We start from the raw sequence: 23,358 nt of genomic DNA on the forward strand, positions 1-23,358 counted from the left end.
GCTCGAATGAATTCGACTCAAGCCTTCTTAAAGCCAAAGAAAACAAAGTTTATTAAGGATTCGCCTAATTGGGTTGCCTCTTAAGGAGCCTAAGCTTTTGTAACGCTTGTATTCACAAGCGGGCCAGACACAATCCCAGCTAGACAGAGTCTGAGCTGGATTGCATCTGAACACCTTCATGGAGGCAAGGTGGGACTTAAATACAGAAAAGAGTATAGGAGGGATCTGGGGGGTGGTCTGGTAGTCCAGGGTGATGGGAGGAGGGATTTAGGAAGGGTCCTGAGGAGAAGTCCAAGGAGGGTCAAAGGCTGGAAACAGCTGGAGGCTATCAGGAGATATCAGGCTAGGGAGGGTTTGGGTGGGAAGCAGGTGGGGCAATCCAGAGATCTTGATAGGGACAGTATGGGTATGGGGTTGATGGGATCAAGGGTGGGGAGTGCAACAGAGACCTGAAATGATAATGAAAAGCCCATGGGCTTCCGGAGACTGCCGGAACAAATGAGAAGATTAGATTTGGGTAAGAAAGGCCAGATTAAGTGGGAAGATTCAAGGGGAACTCAAGGAGGCTCCCAGAGTCTGAACCTCATCACTCCCACTCCTTTTCTAAGGGCACAGTTGCATGTCCCTCTAGAAACCATTTTTCCAAATTAAGAGCATAACTTAGAGCATGATTTCCTCCACATCCCCCAATGGAAAAATGTGAAGCAAAGTAAAAACATACACAATGTTACAGTTTCAACGCATGAAACAAAGTTGCCAAAGCACATCCTTCACTTGATGATCTCAGATTGTCTCCGATATAAAACCCACTGTATCCATTTCTCCTTGGCCCTGCAGCCTGAAGCCTTTCAGAGAGGACAACGGGGGGATTCGGATCCACTGCCATTTAATGCTCATTCCCTCAGCTCCTAAACACACCCCCTCACATGCCACATTTAAGTGTATTTTACATTAAGGGTGGCTCTGCCCTTAGCTGGTCAAACATCCCCGTGATCCTCCTGGGATCTGCCTGGAAATGAGCCCACATTCCACTCTGCCATGGGAGAAACGTGAGAACCCAAGTGACTGCATTTTGGGAGCAACCTCCACCCCGAAACAGCAGAACTCAGCTTTGCTGGGAATCACCGGCTTTCCTGGCCACCTCCGGGTCGTCTCTTCCGGGCTCTCCCCCTCCCCCCAATCAGGTGGTAGTGATAACCAAGAGATGACGGACCTGGCGGGTGGTGCCCAGGTGGAATCAGAGCCCGGGGTGGAGTTTGGAGGCCTGGGAGGGGATGGGGCGGGGGAGGGCTCATCCCACGGAGGAAGGTAATTGACGGGACGGAGGGCGGGGCTTGGGGCGGAGCTCCTGGCCCTGGGTGTGATTGGAGGAAACGGCCCACGGTCTCGGGGGCGGGCAGAGGGTGGGAGCACCCTCCCAGGGGGCTGGCTGAGAACAGGAACTTGGGCTGCGGTGGCTCCTTCTTCTCCTTGCCCTGTGAGCAGAGATCTCTCCCTTTTTCTCTCCCAGAGTTGGGAACTCTGCCCTCTGGACGCCAGCTCTGTGGGTGCAGGTCCCAGGTAGGTCCGAGCCCGCGCCTCCCAGCCCTGCTGGCTCCTCTTACCACTGGGTCTTCACCTTTTCCTCTGACCACGTGGTCTGTGCCCCCTGGTCCCATTCTCCCCCACAGGCCTGGCTGCAGGACAAGCCTCTCCCTGCTGGGGTCTGTAAGGACCGAAAGCTCGTGCCTGCCCTGAGGACGCGACTTTGGATGCAGGAACCAAACCTCCTCCTGACCCGCCTTTACCTGGATCCACAACTCCCGGGCTGCTTCCCTATCAGACCCCAGCCACTGGCTCCCGGTGTCTGATCTCCCTTTGAGGAATTCCAGGCCTGAGCTCTCCCAGAGGATCCCACATCCTCCTGAGCTCCTAGTTAGACCCCAGGACACAGGCCTCCTGCTCTCCCAGGCTCAGTGTCCCCCTGGACCTCTTCTGTCAGTGCAGTGTCCCTGACCTCCCTGCCGTGAGCTGGGGTAGAATGTCTTCCTACCAGACCTTTCCTGGGCTCCCCTTCCCCAGGCCTCCTGTATCCCTGCCCCCTCTTCTTGCAGAGCCCTCAGGCCCCCTAGCAGGGGGCTGAATCCCAGACTGGACTGGATCTCCCAGCCTCAGGCTTCCCCTGGACATTCCCTGGGGCTCCATCCCAGAGTCCTCCCCACCCTCCACCTTCCTAAGCTTCCCTCCTCTCTAGATCAATGAGTCAGTCTGCTGTCTAGATAGTGTGTGTGTGTGTGTGTGTGTGTGTTAGTTGGGGAGAGGGTGCGCAGGGAGGGAAAAGGACCAGTTGGAGGGAGATCTATGATTCAGGAGCCGTTGAAGTTCTGACTGCTCTTGTCTCACCTGGGATCTGAAAGGCCTTCTGCCCCTTGGTTGTCTGAAGGATAGTAGGGATGAGAAGGGGGCAGAAGAGGAGGAGGAGGAGAGCATGGGATCATCTACCATTCCCGTAGGTTAGAATCTCTGCCCTGAGGGCAAGGCCTGACCCTCTGTGGATCCCTGTAGCCCAGCCTCCTGCCCTGGAAGAAAAGGGAAAGACTCTGCCCCTCTGGGATCCTCCCTCCCCAGCTCAGCCTGCAGAAGACCAAGGCCTGGCCCAAGCAAGGAGCCTGGAGCCAGAGGGAATGGCCCCTGGGAACTGCAGCCCCCCAGCCCAGGTGAGTGCACTTTGCCCTCAGACTTGACCAACATCAGCCAGAGGCCATTTCCACGGACTAGGAGGGATTGTCTCTGAGGCAGGCACTCCCCTCCCTATGGAATGTTTCTTCACAGAAATAGGCAGGACATTGAAAACAGTAGTAACAACACTGCCCTGCTCTCTCCTTCTGTGTTCTGCAAGGATTGAAGGCACCTTCCCATTACAGGCTCTAACCTACCCACCCCCACCCTGGCTACACCCACTTGCTCCCCTCCCATGTTCATTTTTAAGGTTTCCCTCTCTGTCCCATACGGGTCATGTCTTTGCTCCTTTATCCATGTCTAGCACCCCTCCCCTTTGCTTCTTTGGCCCAGCTCTCCCTCCCAGACCTGGAAGACAGAGTGCTCTGCTTCTCCAGGGTCTAAGCTGCACAGACAGTTTATTGGTCTCATCTACACCGACTGGTCCCTGTTTTGTAGGTGGTTTAACTGTCAAGGCTACACTGAGAGGGCAGTAAGGACTGATAGGAGCCAGTCCCAGGAGGTAGGTTTTGGGCTTTGGGGTCCTGACCTCCTGCCTGCTCTGGTCTAGTGTTTCTGGAAAATATGGGAACTCAAGAAAACAGGTTAAGTTGGCTTCTGGGTCACATTCACAGGTTCATAGGCACTTAAAGAGAGCTGTTTGGATCAGGACAGAGGAAACAGTGCCTTCTTTAGTTCTTAAGTAATTAGCATTCCTCCCTAAAGGGCCCAAGGTCTCCCAGTGCATTCTGGGTCATCTCCAGTCATGTTGAGGAATATCTGGTCACTGGATTCACATGGCTGTGGAGGAAAAGTGAGGCTGGTGACCTGCACAGCCCTCCCTCATTCAAAACAAAGTCAAGTGCAAGTCATGTCATCAATTCTCTGATGGCAGGGTCTTCTTTTGCAAGGAAGGATGAACACAGTTAGCATTGGTGAAGGGCCTAGGACTTCCCTTGTTAGAGAGGATGCAGGGAAAGGGCTGAGTCTGGGAACTATTCAAAGTCCTGGGAGATTTTTTTTGCCCCTGAAGAAAGGGGATACTGAAGGAGACACCCAGTTCTTGTCAGAGAGGCATCAGGCTCAAAGGCAAAGACACAGTGGAGGGACTTTTTTTCTCCCCTACATCCACTTTTGACTATCGTCACAGTAACTTTATATCAGAGGTGTTTTTAGTATCTTTATTTCACAGTTCAGGAAACTGAGGCAAAAAGGCTTAAGTGATTTGCCCAGTGACTCATTGGTAGTAAGTGTAGGAGGCCAAATTTAAACTTACATCCTCCTGACTCCATGTCTGGTGCTCTGTCCACTGGGCAACCTAGATGCCACTGTCTATTAATTTTTTTGAAATAATATTTCATTTTTTCCCCAATGGCACAGAAAAATTCCTCTTTTGAGTTCCCAGTTCTCAACCTTCTTCCTTCCTCTTACCCCTCCCTTGTATGGTATGCAATCATAAATAGCTTATACATGTGCAGTTCTGTAAAGCATTTCCATATTAGTCATTTTGTGAAAGAAAACTGGAAGCAAAAGAAAGAAAGTGAAAAAAAGTATGTTTAGGTCTGTATTCAGACTCAGTTCTTCCTATGGAGAGGGACAGCATTTCTCATCAGGAGCCCTTTGGGGTTGTCTTAGATCCAGGTATCCCTGAGAACAGCTCAGTTATTCCCTGCTGTTCACCATACAGTGTAGCTGTTACTGTGTACATCCTCCTCCTGGTTCTGCTGACTTCATTGCATCAGTTCATGTAAGTCTCTCTCAGTCTCCTGAGATCCTGCCTGTCACATACCCCAACTTGTTAAGGCATTCCCCAATTAACAGGCATCTCCACAATTTCCAGTTCTTTGCCAACGCAAAAAGAGCTATTATAAATACCCTTCTCTAAACAGGTCCATTTCTCCTCTTCTTTTTAAAGAAACCTTTGTGTATATTGCCTTACCAGTGTCCATGTTGGAGGAAAGGCTACGCACAGTTTCATAGGCCTTTGAGGATAGTTCCAAATTGCTGTCCAGAATGGTTGGATCAGTTCACAAATCCACCAATAGTTCATTAGTGCCTTAGGTTTCCTACTCTCTCCAATATTTAACATTTTGATTTTATGTTTTATTAGGCAATTCAATAGATGAGGTGGTCACCTAGAGTTCTTTTAATTTGCGTTGCTCTAATCAGTAGGGATTTGTAGCATTTTCATGTGACTACAAATAGCTTTGGTTTCTTTGTCTGAAATCTGTCTGTTCCTATCCTGTGACTATTTATCACTTGGGTTATGACTTGTATTCTTATAAATTCGTCTCAGTTATATACATTTGATAAAAGACACCTTTATCACAGATACTTCCTGTAAATTTTTTTCCAGGTTGTCAGTTTTCCTTCTCATCATGGTTCATTAATATTGTTTCTGCAAAAAACCTTTTTAATTTAATATAATCAAAATTGTTGTGCATTTAGTGATGCAGTTTATGGGTGAGTGCAATCCATTCATATTTACTGTGATGATAACTGTGAATTTCCCTCCATCTTATTTTCCCTGTTTTTATCTCTCTTTCTCTCTCATTCTTTCTCTCTCATCTTTCACGTCTCCCCTTAGCCATGCTTTGCTTCTGACCAATGAATGCCTCCCCCAACATACCCTGCTTTCCATCAATCCTGCCCCACATTTATCCCTGTCTCTTTTTACTTCCCTATAGGATGAGATAGATTTCTGTACCAAACCGAGCATGTATATTATTCCCTCTTTGAGCCAATTTTCATATGAGTAAGGTTCAAGTCCTCCTTTCTCACCTCCCCCATCTTCCCCTTCACTGTAATAACTCTTCTTTGCTGCTTTTATGTGAGATAATTCACCCCCTTCTTCCTTTCCCTTCCATCTCCTTTGAATATAATTCTTTCTCACCCCTTAATTATCTCTTTTTTGAATATCATCTCTTCACAGTCCACACAAACTCTCAATATATATTCCTTTTAATTGCCTTAATGGTCATAAATGTAGGAATATGAGCAATTTGACCTCATTGAATCTCTTCTGTTTTCTCCTCCCTCTTTATGTTTTGATGCTTCTCTTGGGTCTTGTATGTGAAGGTCAGCTTCTCCTTCAGCCCTGGTCTTTGTGTTAGGAAATGTTTGATTGTCCTCTATTTATTGAATGTCCGTTTTTCCCTGAAGGATTGTACTCAGTGTTTCTGGGTAAGTGATGCTTGGCCTTCATCCTAGCTCCTTGTCTTACTGAATATGATTCCACACTCTCTGATGTTTCAGTGTAAAAACTACTCATTTCTGTGTTAGCCTGACTCTGGCTCCATGACCTTTAATGGCTTCTGTCTGGCTACTTATACTGTTTTCTCCTTAACCTGGGAGCTCTGGGATTTGGCTGTAATGTTCCTGGGAGGTTTCCTCTTGGGATCATTTCCAAGAGGTGATTGGTGGGTTCTTCCAATGTCTACTTTACCCTCTGGCTCTGAGATATCAGGGCTGTTTTTCTTGATAATTTCTTTGTCCAGAAAAGACCAAATGGGCTCAGGGAGGGTCAGACATGACTGAACAACATAACATCCATATAGAATGTCTTGTAGAGTGTGCTGTAAGATGATGGTCTAATCCTAATGTCCTTTGCTGTTATCAGTAATGTGATGATTGAAGAAAATCCCAAAGGACTGATGAGGAAGCCCACTGCCCTCCTCCAGAGAAAGAACTGACATGGTTTGCATATAGACTGAAGAGCTGTTTTCACTTTCTCTCTTTTAGTTTTTTTTTTCTTTTTTGCCCCAGTTTTCCTGTACAGAATGACTAATGAGGAAATGTTTTACATGACTGTGCACATGTAACCTATATCTTCTTACTGTAGGGAGGGAGAGTGAGGGAAGGAGGGATAGAATTTGGAACTCAAAACTTGAATAAATAAATTAAAGTATTTTTAATATGTAATTAGGGAAAAATAAAAGATAATTTTTAAAAATGTAAAGAGAAAATAGAAGTTGTCCCCCATTTTGCACTGCACTATCCATTGCTTACAGCAGTTTGAGAACTTTTGAGCGCTCTGAATAAATTCCATCATCTTGACAGTGCACTTTCTAGCATGTACACAGAGCTGAAGAGGTTGGGAAAAGAATAACCTTTCAATCAGTGTTTAATGACTTTGATTTATTTTTAGTTTCATAGTAGGATTAAGTTCCCTTGTTGGGCCAAAGCTGCCCTCACAGCTAGGCCAGACTAACATTGACATGCTTCTTAGTCTAGGTTGCCTATAGATTTAATGAATACACAGACTGATAAGACTGTCATTTAGTAATAGATAATTTATGGGAAAACATATTTCTTTGTACGACGAAAATAGTCATGGGATTCCAAGACTCTTTTCAAAAGCTAAATTCCCCTTTCTGATGGCTGGAAAAAGGGAGGTGATGGAAGGCTAAGTTTCTCTTTCCAGTCTTAGTGAATTAGCTCCATTTCACATTTTCTTCACCTGGAGGTTGTCTACTTTGAGTAGTATAGTGTTATAACACTGAGTTTCCCTTTCTGGCAGCTGGAGGATGGGGTGTGACTGCTCACTGCAAACCACAAGCTCCTCTTTTCTCCTCTTTATTCAAGCTTTAAAGATCCTTTAAAATAATACTTTTGGTTCCAAAACTCATCAGCTGCAGAACAAAGACTTCTGGGGTAGTCTCAGTTTGACAGACAAGCTGATAGACTCAGGTTGAATCTGGGTGATGAAAACCCAGGAGGATTCAGTAACCAATGACGAGACTTGTCCAATTTCTTTATTTTCAAGACGTTTCCTAAGATGGTTGGAATTTTTTTTCTTCTTCTTCTGTTATAAAAACAAACTCTGTAAGTCCCACTTTTGTCACCCTTTGCAAGGAATTAGTTGCCCTGACTTAAAGGTAACCTGTCAGCTGTTAGAATTAAATCATTATCCACTAGCAAATTTTGTGTCTCAGATTGTTTTCTATTTCAGATAACTCATTTTAACAGCTGATGTCTGCTTTGTCAGAGACAGTTCAGTACTTGAGAGGCTTCCAAGGAAAGTATGGGAGAGAAGAGGTATTAGGCTAACTACCACACAGAACATCTACAGAGCCATTGTGCTGACCTCATTATTGTATGCCTGTGAAACTGGACAGTGTGCCCAAGCCTCGTAGGAAACAGAATCACTTCCATTTGAATCTTCTTAGGAATATTCTGAAGGTCACCTGACAAGATAATGTGCTGGACACTAAAGTCCTTTCTCAAGTTAGGTTGCCAAGCATTCCCACTCTACTACAGAGAGCACAACTCTGATCAACAGATATGTTGTTCAAATGCCAAAAGAATGTTTGCATAAAAGAATGTTTTATGTAGAACTCATGCAAAGAAGGGGCTCACTTGGTGGTCAGAAGAAGTGATACAAGGACATTCCCAAGGTCTCTCTGAAGAACTTTGTAATGAATTGTGAGACATGGGAGACACTGGCAAAGGACCACCCAGCATGGCATGTCCACATCAAAGCATGTGCTGGGCTGTGTTAGCAAAGGAGAATTGAAGTAGCTCCAAACAAGGGAGAGATGTGCAGAGTGAGAGCCATCTCCAGCCCAGATACTCACATGGACTATTTGTGCCTGACCTGTGGTAGAGCCTTCTGGGCCCGTTGGACTGATCATCCATAGTCAGACACACCTTGACCCTGACATAGTGACATCATTTTGGTTCACTTTGAGCACAAAGAACAAGAAAATGACCAACTATGGGAACTAAATATTAGAATAAACACATATATGGTGTTCATGAATGAAGGATTTATACAGCAAAGGCATGAGATGTTTTGGCCGTGACACATCATACCCACAGTAGCCTCGAGCACTCACAGTAACAGGTTAACCTCCTTCACTTGGCTGGAAAGTCTCATATCCCTCAGTTCAGTCCAGATTGTAATTACTGTCTCTTATGAATCCATTACACGTTTTATCTAGAGAAGACTTTTTTTTGCAGCTTCTCAGGAAATAAACCAGATCTTCTACAATCCTGCATGAATCCCCCAAATCCCCAGAATACACTTTCCTTGCCACCTTCTCACACATTCGTCACACAGTTTGCTTTATAACACATCACTTCTGTGAGTTCTGAGAAGGGAAAAATGTCACATTTCTCTCTTTCTTTTTCCACAGGTCCTCTGACCTCACAGATAAAAAAACACACTTTGTCTTAGAATACATAGGAAGGCACATTCCACAATAAGACCTTTCTCAACTTTATTCCATCTGGCCACATCAAACCCTTTTCTCAATATTCCATTGGGCTCTTAAGGACTGTAGTTTCAAGTGTTGACTGACACTCAGCAGGAGTATGACTTGTGGGTAAATCCCCTTTCTCTGCTTCTGTTTCCTCCTCTCCCTTGATGAGGGTCAGACTACACGAATTCTGGAGTCCCTTTCAGCTCTAAGTCTTGTGATTTGATGGTTTAGGAGTTGGTGACATTCAAGGATGTATCTGTGGACTTCACCCCAGAGGAGTGGGGCCTCTTGGACCATCCTCAGAAGGAGTTGTACAAGGAGGTCATGCTGGAGAATGCTGGGAACCTGCTGTCCCTGGGTAAGGACACTTCCCCTGGCCGGCCTCTCTGAGTCTGCTATAAGAGGAAATATATCCATTCCTGAGTGTGCTGGCTTTGGAGCATTTATCACTTACTGGAAAGGGAAGAGTGCTGGTTTCTTGTGGCCTAGAGACAGGAGCCTCCTGCTGCCTGGGTTTCCTATGAAAGGGCAGTACATTGTGTAAGGACAATATGGGAGGTTTCCTGGTTGCTCCTGACTCTTACCAGTTCTAGGGAGCTTGAGGTGCCAGATCAGATCAGTGTTGAAGCATGTCAGGTGTGGAAGTCATCCCCCATCAGGCAGTCCAGCATCTCCCTGGACATGAATTGTGTCTGCCCAATGTCTGCACACTGCTCAGGAGGCTTGGCCCTCCACCCCCTTCCTCTTTGGGAGGGGCCAAGTGTTTAGGACATTCCTCTTTATGAGAGGCCTCAGTTGGTAGCTCCCAGCTCCCAGTTGTGCCTCTAGGGCACATTTGTCCTTCCCCTTCCTTTCCATTGCCCCCAATTCCAGCCCAGATGGTGGGAAAGGAAGGAAGGGAATCAGCACTTCTGTTCAGCTGCTGTTCCCCAGCTGTTGTGCTCAGTGCCTTCTTTACAGTGTGATGTCATGAGGTGATATCATTATCCCCATTTGACACTGGAGAAAGTGGACTTAAACAGAGGGTACATGACTTGTCCAGGAGCACACAGTTACTGACTGTCTGAGGCTAGATTGAAACCCTGGCTTTCCTGACTCCAGGCCCAGGGCTCTCTCTACTGCTCCTCCATCTGCCTCTTTTTTCTTGATAGTGGAAGCTTTGCAATGGGTCCATCCTCCTATGAAGAAGGGGCACCAAGTTTTCTGACTCCAGATTGGTTCCATGATCTTCTCCCCACCTCTCCCCAACGTTCCCAAAATCAGTTCTATTGAAACCTTGCCTGAGGAGTTCTGGGAACCATCCTGTGACATTGCTTGCAAGCCTCTGTCACTGGTAGAAATAGCAAACTGGCCTAGAATCAGAATCTGACTAACTGAGGGTCATTGAGTTCCCCAGCAGCAGAATGTGACCAGCAGAGGCAAAGACTGCCTGAATGAACAGGACCACGGTTTCTATAGGTTTCAGGGAGTGAGGAGCAGGAGAGTGGACAGGGTCAAAGCTTACTCATCAAGGTCCCTTTTGCTGGAGCTCAAGGCTGATCTGGCACATCCTATTCTGGATTACTTGCATTACAAGTATTAATGGGAGAATAAACCAGTTCTCTGTGAACATGATGGAGTGATTCTCTAGCTTTGCATGCACACCCTTTTCCCTAAAGGGAAATAAATTACAAGGTTTTCTCTGTCCTCATCCCTGATTCCCTATGCCCAGGACTGCCAGTTCCCAGAGAAGATCTGATGTCTTATTTGGAGGGAAGGGAAGCACCCTGGCTGCTGGAGCAAGAAGGCCTCAGGAGCTGCTATCCAGGTGAGTGAGGGGAAAGCAGGTATGAGAGGTGTAGTTACAAGAGACTTCTATGTGTGGTTTGGAAGACCTGACTTGGAATTCTTTTTCAGATATTTTTTACAGGTGGGATCCTGGACAAGTTACTGAATCACTGAGCCTCAGTTTTCCCCTATGTAAAAGAAGGGAGTTGGACCCCATGGCCTTGAAGGTCTCTTCCAGTGATAAATCTCTGATCCCATGAAATGTCATTGTTTGGAATTAAGGGTCAGGAACTCCCCTGAAACTGCAAAAAGGGTTAGACTTTTCATTTTGGGTTCTTTTGTAGACCTTCTTTAAGACATTGAACATTTATTAAATGCCTGCTCTGTGCCAGGCCCTCAGCTAAGCAGCAGGGAAATGAAGAGATGCAAGGGGCAGCCCCTGCTGTCCTGGAGCTCATCATTGGGTATGTAGGGTAGGGTGTGGGGGTGCTGACAACATGCCAACCACATTGTAGAAACCTGTTATGAACAGGACAAATGGGAGCTCATTGAGAGAGGGAAAGCCCTAAAATGAAGGACTGGAAAGGCTCATTGTGGAAGCTGGGCAATACCAGGAAAGCCAGGGTGAGCATTATACACATGGGGAGATGGTGACACCAGCTGTAAATGGGTGCATCCAGTTTTTAGCTATGAAATAGAAGACATAGGGAAATACTTCTTGGGTTGAAAGGCTCCAGTGACTGTATGTTGAGGATTAGAGAGAAATGGTTTTGTTTGTGGCAATATGGAAGGAGTCATTAGTGCAGCAGAGACTGAAGAGTAGGGAAATAATGGGTGTGGTGGAGAGGCAGTATACTGAGGCAGATGACATGCTGGAATGGGTTGATTTACACAGGGAAAGGAGTTTGCCCAAGTATCCAATGTTTTCCATGAAAAATGAGGCAAATTTCTCTTGGGTGAGTTCAAAGTGGACAGTGAGAGAGAGAGACAGAAGGGAGGGCTGAGGAAGAATGAAAGGAATTGGAAAAGCTGCTGGGACTAATGTGATAGTGAATCATTTATGTTGTTGTTCAGGCATTTCAGTTGTTTCTGACTGTTCATGGTCCTATCTGGGGTCTTCCTGGCAGAGAAACTATTGAGTTGTTTGCCATTTGCTTTTCAGGCTCATTTCACAAATGTGGAAACTGAGGTAAACAAGCTTAAATGACTTGGCCAGGGTCACACAGCTAGTAGGTGTCTGAGGTAGGATTTGACCTACAGTGGTCTTGACCAGTACTCTATGCACTGAACCACCTACCTGCCCCAAGAGAGTCAGATGGAGACATGTCAAAGGATAGCCTTGCCACAGGGAAGACCACAGTGAGATTATGTAGCCTAAATGAGTAGTGAACTCAGACAGCCTGCTTTTGTGATTTTCTCTGTCTCTATTCAGTGGCACCTAAGTAGTAGCACAGGCTGCTGCCTTACTTAGAATTAATTAATCCTGCTTTACATAAATCATCAACCTGTGTCCATCCCCTGATCCCTGAGGCTCACTCAGTCTTTGGCTACAGCATTCCTAGGAGCTTCTCTTTTCAGATCTCTTTCATGAGGTGATCAGAGAATTCTTTCAATATTTATTTTGCCCTCTGGTTCTAGAATATCAGGGCAGTTTTCCTTGATAATGTCATGACAGATGATGTCTAGGCTTTTTTTTTTTATCACGCCTTTCAGGTAGTGCAATAATTTTTACATCATCTCTCCTGGATCTATTTTCTGGGTCAGATGTTTGTCCAATGAGATATTTCAAATTGTCTTCTATTTTTTCATTCTTTTGGTTTTGTTTTGTAATTTCTTGGTTTCTCAAGAAGTCATTAGCTTCCATCTGCTCCATTCTAATTTGTAAATAACTCTTTTCTTTAGTGAGCTTTTGAACCTCCTTTTCCATTTGGGTCATTATGCTCTTTAAAGAATTCTCCTTCTCATTGACTTTTTGGGCCACTTTTGCCATTTGAATTAGACTATTTTTAAATGTGTTATTTTGTTCAGCATGTTTTTGGCTCTCCTTTAGCCAGGTCTTGATTTTCATTTCATGATTTTCTTGCATCATTCTCATTTTTCTCCCTAATTTTTCCTCCACCTCTCTGACTTGATTTTCAAAATCCTTGTTGAGCTCTTCCATGGCCTGAGACCAGAACATATTTATTCTGGAGGTTTTGGATGCAGAAGCCTTGACTTTTAGGTCTTCCTCTGTTGATATGCATTGTCCCTCCTCATCTAAAAGGATGGAAGAAAGTACCTGCTCACCAAGAAAGTAACCTGTTGTCTTATTCGTTTTCCCTTTTTTGGGCATTTTCCCAGCCAGTTACTTGATTTTGAGTTCTTTGTTAAGAGGAGGGTATGCTCTGGGGACCTCTAAGTTCTCAGTTCCTACAAGGTGGCACAGTCAGGGGAGAGGAGTTTACTCCTCCCTTGGCCTGCGCTGTGGTCTGTGAACAGGATTCCCTCTCTACAGCTTCCATCAGCTCCACCACACCAGCCAGCATTCCTCCTAACCACAGGGCCACCACTCAGTGCTGAGATCCAGATCAGCTGCTGGGTCTACAGGCCAGGGCTCCAGCAATGAAAGCTGCCACTGCCTAAGGCCAGGGCTCTTGCCCCAGGGTCTTCAGGTGAGGGCACCAATAATGGAAGCTGCCACTGCCTAGGTCCAGGACTGCACTGCTGCATTCCATTCTCATCCAGGTGAGAAATCTTTCTCACCAACCACTGAAGCTGTCTTTTGCATTTGTGAGTTAAGGCAATCTGCAACCCGCACCTGGTGCTGGTGGCGCCTTGAAACCTGCTCCAGTCCTGGCCCTGGCTCAGCATGGCCAAGGCTAAGCTGCACTCCGCTCTGTGCCTGGTGCGATAGACCTTTCCAGTCAGCCTTCCAGGCTGCCTTGGCCTGGAAATCTCTTTGACTCTGTCATTTTGTGGCTTCTGCTGCTCGAGAATTTGTTTAGAGTCATTTTGGGAGGGGAGCTTCTAGAGGTGCATCCTTCTACTCCACCATCTTGGCTCCTCCCCCCAATAAAATATATTTTAAAGAGAACAAAAGAAAAGAAAGTGGAATAGAGAACCGGCCATCTACTACCATGGACAGAGCATGCCCAATGGAGGATTGGAGTTCTAGTCTCAGTTGCTGAATTTCTGGGCAGGTCACTCAGCCATTCTCATCTCATGGTGTGAGTAATGAATATAATGATAATGCTGGGTCTGCCTGTGTCATGAGTGCTTCTGAGGACCCAGTGTGATGGTGTGTGAAGGTTTTTTTAGATCAGATTGTCCTGCAGATGTGAGCTCATGGCATTTTCAAATGATGGATTCTATCCATGGAACTTTGAAGACTTTTCTCTTGGCCTGGGAAAGTAGCATGTAGATAACCTAGTTTACTTTATTCCCAAGAGAGGAATGGATTATAATTATAATTATGTGTGTACTTGTGTCTCTTTCTATATGTTTTATTGTTTGTTTCTTGCAGGAGAGAGTAGACCTGAAACGAAAGATGATGCTGCAAAATTAAGCATTTCTTTGAAAGAAATTCATAAGGAGAGGGATGGTCCTTGTGACTCCACTAGGAGACAAATCTGTGCTGCATTTCACAGAATCCACACAGGAGAGAAACCTTATGATTGTCATCAGTGTGCAAAGGACTTGAGTCAACAGTCATCCCTGATTTGCTATCAAAAAATTCACAATAGAGAGAAACGACAAGAGTGTTGTGAATGTGGGAAAGTGTGTAATGAACACTCATCCTTCATTATCCATCATAATATTCACAGTGACAGGAAAACTGATGAATGTAATCTGCATGGAAAGGTTTGTCAACACAGGTCCAATCTTGGTATACATCAGAAAATCCACACTGGAGAGAAACCTTATCAATGTGATCAATGTGGAAAGGCTTGTAGAAGAAATTATGATCTATCTGCACATAAGAGAATCCACATAGGAGAGAAACCTTACGAATGTGATCAATGTGGAAAGGCTTTCAGAATGAAATATCAACTTGGTATACATCAAAGAATCCACACAGGAGAGAAACCTTATCAATGTGATCAATGTGGAAAGGCTTTCAGAACAAACTCAAAACTTGGTGTACATCAGAGAATCCACACTGGAGAGAAACCTTATGAATGTGATCAGTGTGGAAAGGCTTTTAGAATAAGGTCTGTTCTATCTGTACATAAGAGAATTCACATAGGGGAGAAACCTTATGAATGTGGTCAATGTGGAAAGGCTTTCAGAACAAACTCAAAACTTGGTGTACATCAGAGAATCCACACTGGAGAGAAACCTTATGAATGTGATCAGTGTGGAAAGGCTTTTAGAATAAGGTCTGTTCTATCTGTACATAAGAGAATTCACATAGGGGAGAAACCTTATGAATGTGATCAATGTGGAAAGACTTTCAGAACAAACTCAAAACTTGGTGAACATCAGAGAATCCATACTGGAGAGAAACCTTATGAATGTGATCAGTGTGGAAAGGCTTTTAGAATAAGGTCTGTTCTATCTGTACATAAGAGAATTCACATAGGAGAGAAACCTTATGAATGTGATCAATGTGGAAAGACTTTCAGAACAAACTCAAAACTTGGTGAACATCAGAGAATCCACACTGGAGAGAAACCTTATGAATGTGATCAGTGTGGAAAGGCTTTTAGAATAAGCTCTGTTCTATCTGTACATAAGAGAATTCACATAGGGGAGAAACCTTATGAATGTGATCAATGTGGAAAGGCTTTCAGAACAAACTCAAAACTTGGTGAACATCAGAGAATCCACACTGGAGAGAAACTTTATGAATGTGATCAATGTGGAAAGGCTTTTACATGGACCTACTACCTTGTTGCCCATCAGAGAATCCACACTGGAGAGAAACCTTATGAGTGTGATCAATGTGGAAAGGCTTTTAGAGTAAGGTCTCATTTATCTGTACATAAGAAAATCCACACAGGAGAGAAACCTTATCAATGTGATACATGTGGAAAGGCTTTTAGAATAAGGTCTGATCTATCTGTACATAAGAAAATCCACATAGGAGAGAAACCTTATCAATGTGATCAGTGTGGAAAGGCTTTCAGAATGAAATCTCAACTTGGTATACATCAAAGAATCCACACAAGAGAGAAACTTTATCAATGTGATACATGTGGAAAGGCTTTTAGAATAAGGTCTGATCTATCTGTACATAAGAAAATCCACACAGGAGAGAAACCTTATGAATGTGATCAGTGTGGAAAGGCTTTCAGCCAGAGCTTTAATCTATCTGTACATCAGAGAATTCACACAGGAGAGAAACCTTATGAATGTGATCAGTGTGGAAAGTCTTTCAGAAGGAGCTCTAATCTATCTGTACATAAGAGAATTCACATAGGGGAGAAACCTTATGAATGTGATCAATGTGGAAAGGCTTTCAGAATAAACTCAAAACTTGGTGAACATCAGAGAATCCACACTGGAGAGAAACTGTATGAATGTGATCAGTGTGGAAAGTCTTTCAGAAGGAGCTCTAATCTATCTGTACATAAGAGAATTCACATAGGGGAGAATCCTTATGAATGTGATCAATGTGGAAAGGCTTTCAGAATAAACTCAAAACTTGGTGAACATCAGAGAATCCACACTGGAGAGAAACTTTATGAATGTGATCAATGTGGAAAGGCTTTTACATGGACCTACTACCTTGTTGCCCATAGAGAATCCACACTGGAGAAAAACCTTATGAATGTGATCAATGTGGAAAGGCTTTTAGAATAAAGTCTGATCTATCTGTACATAAGAAAATCCACACAGGAGAGAAACGTTATGAATGTGATCACTGTGGAAAGGCTTTCAGACAGAGCTCTAAGCTATCTGTACATAAGAGAATTCACACAGGAGAGAAACCTTATGAATGTGATTAATGTGGAAAGGCTTTCAGAACGAACTCTAAACTTGGTGAACATCAGAGAATCCACACTGGAGAGAAAACTTATGAATGTGATCAATGTGGAAAGACTTTCAGAAGAAACTCAAAACTTGGTGAACATCAGAGAATCCACACTGGAGAGAAAACTTACCCTAAAAAATAAAAGGAAAAAAAGAATTCTGATAACATTTTCGTGTGTAAGTAAATTTGAAAACATTTTGAAGTTCTCCTTTTCTTCTGGGTTTGGGCCCTGAGGGTCCCTTTCACCCAAGGAACATTTGTGGTGGTTTTATTTCTTGTCTACCTTTTCTTCCAGGCTTCTTTCTGACCGTGGACTTGAGAGTAGGGCCAGGGTGTGTCCACATTCTGGAGGGAATGTCCAGAATGTTCTTGGTGCTGCTTTCTTGGGGTCCCAAGTTTGGGGTTTCTCCAGGATCCCTGACAAAGCTCATGCCTGTGACCTGCAGTCTTCCAGTACTCCCTCAATAGTCTGATTCCCTCTTCTCTTCCCCATCATTGATCTGAAAATTCCTGCCCTGTGTTTGGGTTTGAGCAGTACATCTTTGGATCTCCCTCATGTTGGGTTTCAGTAGGATATTGATGGCCCAGTCAGTATAAGGCAGCTGGGAAATTGGTCCAGACTGACAGAACTAGAGGGTCCTTTTTTGTATGAGATTCTTTCCCTGGTTATTTTTCCACAGGCTTCATCCTGGGCCAGGAGCTGGTTCTGAAACCCCACTGTGCTCCTGGGATGAGAACCACATAGCTGTTGAATGTTTTCTTTGCTTAATTCCCAGTCTAGGGCCCAGCACTTGCCCTCACCCTGGAACTGTCATATCTAGGGGCAAGTCCTTTCAGTCTGCCCTGGGTGTCTAACCCAGAACTGGGCACTAAGTCATAGGGCTGCCAGGTACCACCTTTTCCTGTAGGCTGCACAAGTTTGTGCTGGCTCTGGGCCCCCTTCTTGGCCTTCTGGACAACCTCTCCCCTCTCTGGAATGCTCAGGAATGCCCTTCGTGGCCAGATCCCCTCCCTGTGAGTCCACGGACATCTCTCTCTGTCCCTCTACACTGACTCAGTCTGGAACAAGCCTTTGCTGTGGTTTCATGGATTTCCCCCTCAGGATTCAGGCTGGGCCTTGATATTCTCCATCTGTTTGCAGGAATTGTGGGACTGCTAAACTCATGACTCTCCTCCTCCTCCATCTTCCTTCATGGATAATTTCATTGGTGACTTTTCTACTCAGGTCCATTGTCTCTTTTGAGTTCTGCGTACGTGGAACCTGGGAGTCTAAACCTGGTTTCTCTCTATGCTTGTTAAAAAGGGGCCTCTTTCCCTGCCTATTCTTGAGTTTATCAACGTCTGGTTGCTTTATTCAGTTGTTCTGTTTTTTCTCCTCTAGTGGGTTCCCCTTCATCTCTTATCACCTGATGCAGAGACAGAAATGAGTAGAACCTCATGAGCCATACCCAGTGTATATGGTACAAACCCAGTGACTGCAACAGTGCAAATGGGAAGACTGAACAAGTGGCCCTCTGAGTCACTGTCCAGCACAGAGGCTGTCTCTGAGATCAGGGAAGGAAAACTGTCTCCCTCTTCACCAAGAGGCCCAGGGCCTCACTCCCAGGTAGAAGGTTATCTCTACTACCAATGTGCCCATGTGCTTAGATTGCCTGTCTCAGTTATTTTTCTTTATTGTAAGAGATGATTCAGTCTGGAGGGAGAGATGGTTTGTCTTGTCTCTGGTGTAAAGAGAAAATGCATCAATAAAACCTGAAAAGGAAGGAAGATGGGAAGGCATCACCAAGAGTGCAAACATCGCATTTGAGAAGAGCCTTGTGAAGTAATCACTGTGGGAAGGCTTTAGTCTTGAACCTCCGGTTTTGGTTTTGATTTTTTTTCACAATCAATTCAGTGTTATTTCAATATCATCACATTTCTTTTTTCCCGACTTAAGAGCATTTTTCCCCAATTATGTAAAGATAGTTTTCAACATTCACTTGTATAAGATTTTGAGTTCCAAATTTTTTCTCCCCCCCCATCCCCAACATGGCAAACTCTCTGATATAGGTTATATATGTGCATTCATATTAAATATATTTCCACATTAAACATTTTGTGAAAAAGAAATAAAAACAATGAGAAACTACAAGAAGGAAAATGTGAAAATTGTACGTTTCTATCTGTATTCAGAGATCTTTCTCTGCATGTGGATCCCATTTTACATCATGAACTTTTGGAATTGTCTTAGAACATTGCAGTCCTCAGAAGAGCTGAGTTCAAATGAGGTTGATCACTTACAATGTTAGTGTTATGGTGTACAATGTGCTCCTGGTTCTGCTCACTTAACTCAGCATCAGTTCATGTATGTCTTTCCAGGTTTTTCTGAAATCTGGCTGCTCTTTTTTTTTCTTTTTTTTCTTAAACCTGATGTCACCAAAAAATTCTTTAATTTTTTTTTTAAATATTTTCACATGTCAATTTATTTATTTTTAGATTTCAACATCTGTAACGAGACGAGTTAGAGCCGACCCCTGTCCATTTCAGGACGCCACACTGAGAGCCTGCCTAGATAACCTAGGGGATTGTCAGTAGGGGTGGAACTGGATGGATTCGGGAGGAAGGGTCTCGTCTTTGTTTGCAACATGGTAGTTCTTTGTCTGGCTCTGGATTTCCAGTGGAGAAGACACCCATATAAGGAACGGTGATAGGTGATAGGTGATAGGTTCAATGTGAAAGGTGATAGGTGATAGGTTCAATGTAAGGCTTAGGAATGTTTTACGTAATTAAGACTATATATGCATGTGAATTAGCTGAAATAAACGGAGTCTTCACCACCTTTGTCTCCTGCCCCATCTCATTACTCATGAGATCAAGGCCTCTTGCCAGACAAAAGCCTTGGGCCGGGGTTAGGCGTTCCCGTAAATGGTCTAGGGGACCCCAACAAACATCCACTTCCAGAAGATTTTGAGGTCCATATTTTCTCTTCATATCTCCCCTCCCTTCACCTCATGATGGCATGCCTTCTGATTGCCCCTTCCCCCAATCAGCTTTCCCTTCCATCTCCCCCTCCACCTTCTCTTATTCTCTTCCCCTTCCATTTTCCTATCGGGTAAGATAGATTTCTAAAACTAATTGCCTGTGTATCTTATGTCTCAGTGGCAGGTAAAAGAAGTTTTGAATATTTATTTTTTAAAACTGAGTCCCAAATCCTCTCCCTTCCTGCATTCCTCCCTGCCCTCCATTGAGAGGGCAAGCAACATTGGTTATACATTTGTAGTTATGCAAAACCCTTTTATAACAGTCATGTTGTGTAAGGCTAACCATATTTCCCTCCATCCTATCTTGCCCCCATTTATTTTATGCTCTCTTTTGACCCTGTCCCTCCTGAGAAGTGTTTGCTTATTACCTGCTCCCCCAATCAGTCCTCCCTTCTACCACCCCCCTCTTATCCCCTTCCCCTCTACTTTCCTATAGGGTAAGATAGATTTTCATATTCCATTGAGTGTGTATGTTTTTCCCTCTTTCAGTCAAATCTGATGACAGTAAGGTTCACTCATTCCCTCTCACCTCCCTTCTTCCATTCCTTTGTAAAAGCATTTTCTTGCTCTTTTATGTGCTGCTTATCATTGCTTACAGCACAGTAGCATTCCTTTACATTCATGTCCTACATGTTATTCAGGTGTTCCCCATGACCTTCATCTGAGGCGAGTGCACTCCATCCACAGACCTGACCAGCATCAGCTGAGGGGGAGAGAAACCTTATGCGTGGAATCACTGTGGAAAAGTTTTCATGTGGAGCTCCACTCTTGCTCAACTGAATCAGAGAGTCCACAGGAGGAATTTCACAAATGTCATGAATATAATAGCAGATATTTTAATTACTGCTCTAAGTTTGTTAAAATGAGAGATTCTACCCTGGAAAGAAACTTTAGGACTATAAGTGATGTCATAAAGCTTTCAAACACCAGTCACCGCTTATTCCACATCAGAGAATTCATACTAGATAGAAATCTTATCACTGTGATGGATGAAGAAAGGCACTCAGAGCTTCCAGATGGTTCATCATAATCAATCTGAGGTGAAACTGTATGTGGATTCAGTGTTAGGCAACCACAAATTATCTCTTACCTTATGTGAGAGTATACCTAGTGTAGAGAAACCTTAAGGATATTCTCAAAGGTGACATGGTTTTCTGTGGAAGAGAGAGATGAGTAGACAGTACAATAGTCATATTTCATTTATCCTTTACTTATAAATTAAAATTACCCATATTCTGAGGTTTCACTTTTGCTGCAAGTATCTGCTAGGTTGAATTAATTAATATGTTTAAATCACCACCTACACTTTCATCATACCCAAGAATTTCAAGTAAAAATTCAATATTATAGTAAACGTTATTGTCTCTGACAAAATATATCACATTCAATATTTCAGTTTTCAAATATCTCCTCATATTGGTTTAAAAGCCCAATCCATAATTTAAAAGCCTCCAGATTAAAAGACAAGTTGCTTTGTCTAATAACATTTCTATTACAATGGTCTCTCCAATTTCACAATTTAAGAGAATTTAGAAATGCTATGATAACAAAAAATATCATGTATGTAAAACATGAAAAAAAAACTTAAGATGCCCTCAGTTAATTGCATTTCCCAGTTATCCCACATAAAAAAACATCAATCTTACTTTCTCCTCCAGAGTCATCTGGGTCCAGTGGCCTGATATCCATCAGGACAACTGGAGACAGCCCAGGATGCAATGGAGACCTTGGCCCTTTCAGGCTAAGGTCTTTTGAAGTTCTCATTTTGAGTGAGGTAAGGCCCATTCAGTGAATAAGTCTCTTTAAGAAATGTGTCAAGAGGGGGGTGGAGCCAAGATGGCAGAGTAGAAAGACACACATACGCTAGCTCTCCCCCCACAGCCCATAAAATACCTGTAAAGAAAGACTCAACAAATTCTGGAGCAGCAGAAGCCACAGAACAACAGAGTGGAGGAGATTTCCAGCCCAGGGTGACCTGACAGGAGGACTTGGAGCAGAGCAGAGCCCAGTCCAGCCTTGGCCCTACCTCAAGGCTCTGAGAGGAGGATGGGAGCAGGCCTCGGGGGTGGAATCTCCAGTGGCAATAGCAGCGATTTGCAGATCCCTCAACCCACAGGTACCAAAGGTCAGTGACAGGGTTTTTTCAATTGGCCAAGAAGGGAGAAGGGCCTTCCCGTAGCTCCAGCCTCAGGCAGCAGCCACAGAGGCCATATAGGGCAGGCAGCAGCAGTTCCCAAAGCACCCCGCATCCATTGTTGGGTCATAAAAGCCCTGGGGGCATTGAGCAGCTGGTTCTTACCTCAGTCCTCTGTAGAGGCCCATGCAGCAGCTGATCTTTATCTCACACTGAATGGCGGCCCTGCCCGTGCAGCTTATCTGAATCTCAGCCTCTAGTGTTGGCTTGGTGGCGCTGAGATGAGATGGTTATGAAGGGGAAACTCTGCAAAGATTCTGGGCACAAAAATCTCTCCCTGGTCCCAGACCAGTGTACGCACTTGATTGTACCACCTTGGAGGAACTGAGATGTTACAGATCCCCAGAGTACACCTTACTCTTGACAAAGGATCCAAAAGTCAAGTAACTGGTTGGGAAAATGCCCCAAAAGGGAAAAAAATAAGACTACAGAAGGTTACTTTCTTGGAGAACAGATATCTTCTCCCATCCTTTCTGATGAGGAAGAACAATGCTTACCATCAGGGAAAGACATAAAAGTCTTTGTATCCCAAACATGCAAAATAAATATTCAATGGTCTCAGGCCATGGAAGAACTCAAAAAGTATTTTGAAAATACTGGTGGAGGAAAAATGGGGAAGAGAAATGAGAGAGATGCAAGAAAATCATGAAAAGTGGGTCAACACCTTGCTAAAGGAGACCCAAAAAAATGCTGAAGAAAATAACAGCTTGAAAAATAGGCTAACTCAATTGGCAAAAGAGGTTCCACAAGCCAATGAGAAGAAGAATGCTTTAAAAAGCAGAATTAGCCAAATGGAAAAGGAGGCTCAAAAGCACACTGAAGAAAATAGTTCTTTCAAAATTAGAATGGAACAGATGGAGGCTAATGACTTTATGAGAAACCAAGAAATCACAAAACAAAACCAAAAGAATGAAAAAAATGCAAGATAGTGTGAAATATCTCATTGGAAAAACAACTGACCTGGAAAATAGATCCAGGAGAGACAATTTAAAAATTATGGGACTACCTGAAAGCCATGATCAAAAAAAAAAAAATAGCCTAGACATCATCTTTCATGAAATTATCAAGGAAAACTGCCCTGATATTCTAGAACCAGAGGGCAAAATAAATATTGAAAGAATTCTCCAATCACCTCCTAAAAGAGATCCAAAAAAAGAAAGTCCTAGGAACATTGTGGCCAAATTCCAGAGTTCTCAGGTCAAGGAGAAAAGATTGCAAGCAGCTGGAAAGAAACATTTCAAATATTGTGGAAATACAATCAGGATAACACAAGATCTAACAGCTTCTACATTAAGGGATCAAAGGGCTTGTAATATGATATTCCAGAAGTCAAAGGAACTAGGACTAAAACCAAGAATTACCTACCCAGTATAAACTGAGTATAATACTTCAGGGGAAAAAAATGGTCTTTCAATGAAATAGAGGACTTTCAAGCATTCTTGATGAAAACCAAAACTGAAAAGAAAATTTGACTTTCAAACACAAAAATAAGAGTAGCATGAAAAGGTAAACAGGAAAGAG

At 43.8% G+C, this 23,358-nt stretch overlaps 1 protein-coding gene across 2 annotated transcripts; it reads left to right on the forward strand.

Moving 5' to 3' along the window:
- The first annotated feature begins 1,359 nt into the window (after positions 1-1,359).
- LOC140508147 (uncharacterized) lies at positions 1,360-19,444 on the forward strand. 2 transcript variants are annotated; one of them, XM_072615911.1, is made up of 5 exons: positions 1,360-1,560; positions 2,545-2,696; positions 9,132-9,258; positions 10,612-10,707; positions 14,170-19,444. In XM_072615911.1, the coding sequence occupies exons 2-5, from the start codon at positions 2,664-2,666 to the stop codon at positions 16,449-16,451; spliced, it is 2,538 nt and encodes an 845-aa protein (XP_072472012.1). In that variant the 5' UTR covers positions 1,360-1,560; positions 2,545-2,663; the 3' UTR covers positions 16,452-19,444. The 2 variants fall into 2 exon arrangements, with proteins under 2 accessions (XP_072472012.1, XP_072472011.1); XM_072615910.1 differs by having other exon boundaries at positions 1,394-1,560; positions 2,493-2,696.
- The last annotated feature ends 3,914 nt before the right edge of the window (positions 19,445-23,358 follow it).

Source organism: Notamacropus eugenii, chromosome 5, assembly GCF_028372415.1.
Source record: "Notamacropus eugenii isolate mMacEug1 chromosome 5, mMacEug1.pri_v2, whole genome shotgun sequence".
Taxonomy (NCBI): Eukaryota; Metazoa; Chordata; class Mammalia; order Diprotodontia; family Macropodidae; genus Notamacropus; species Notamacropus eugenii.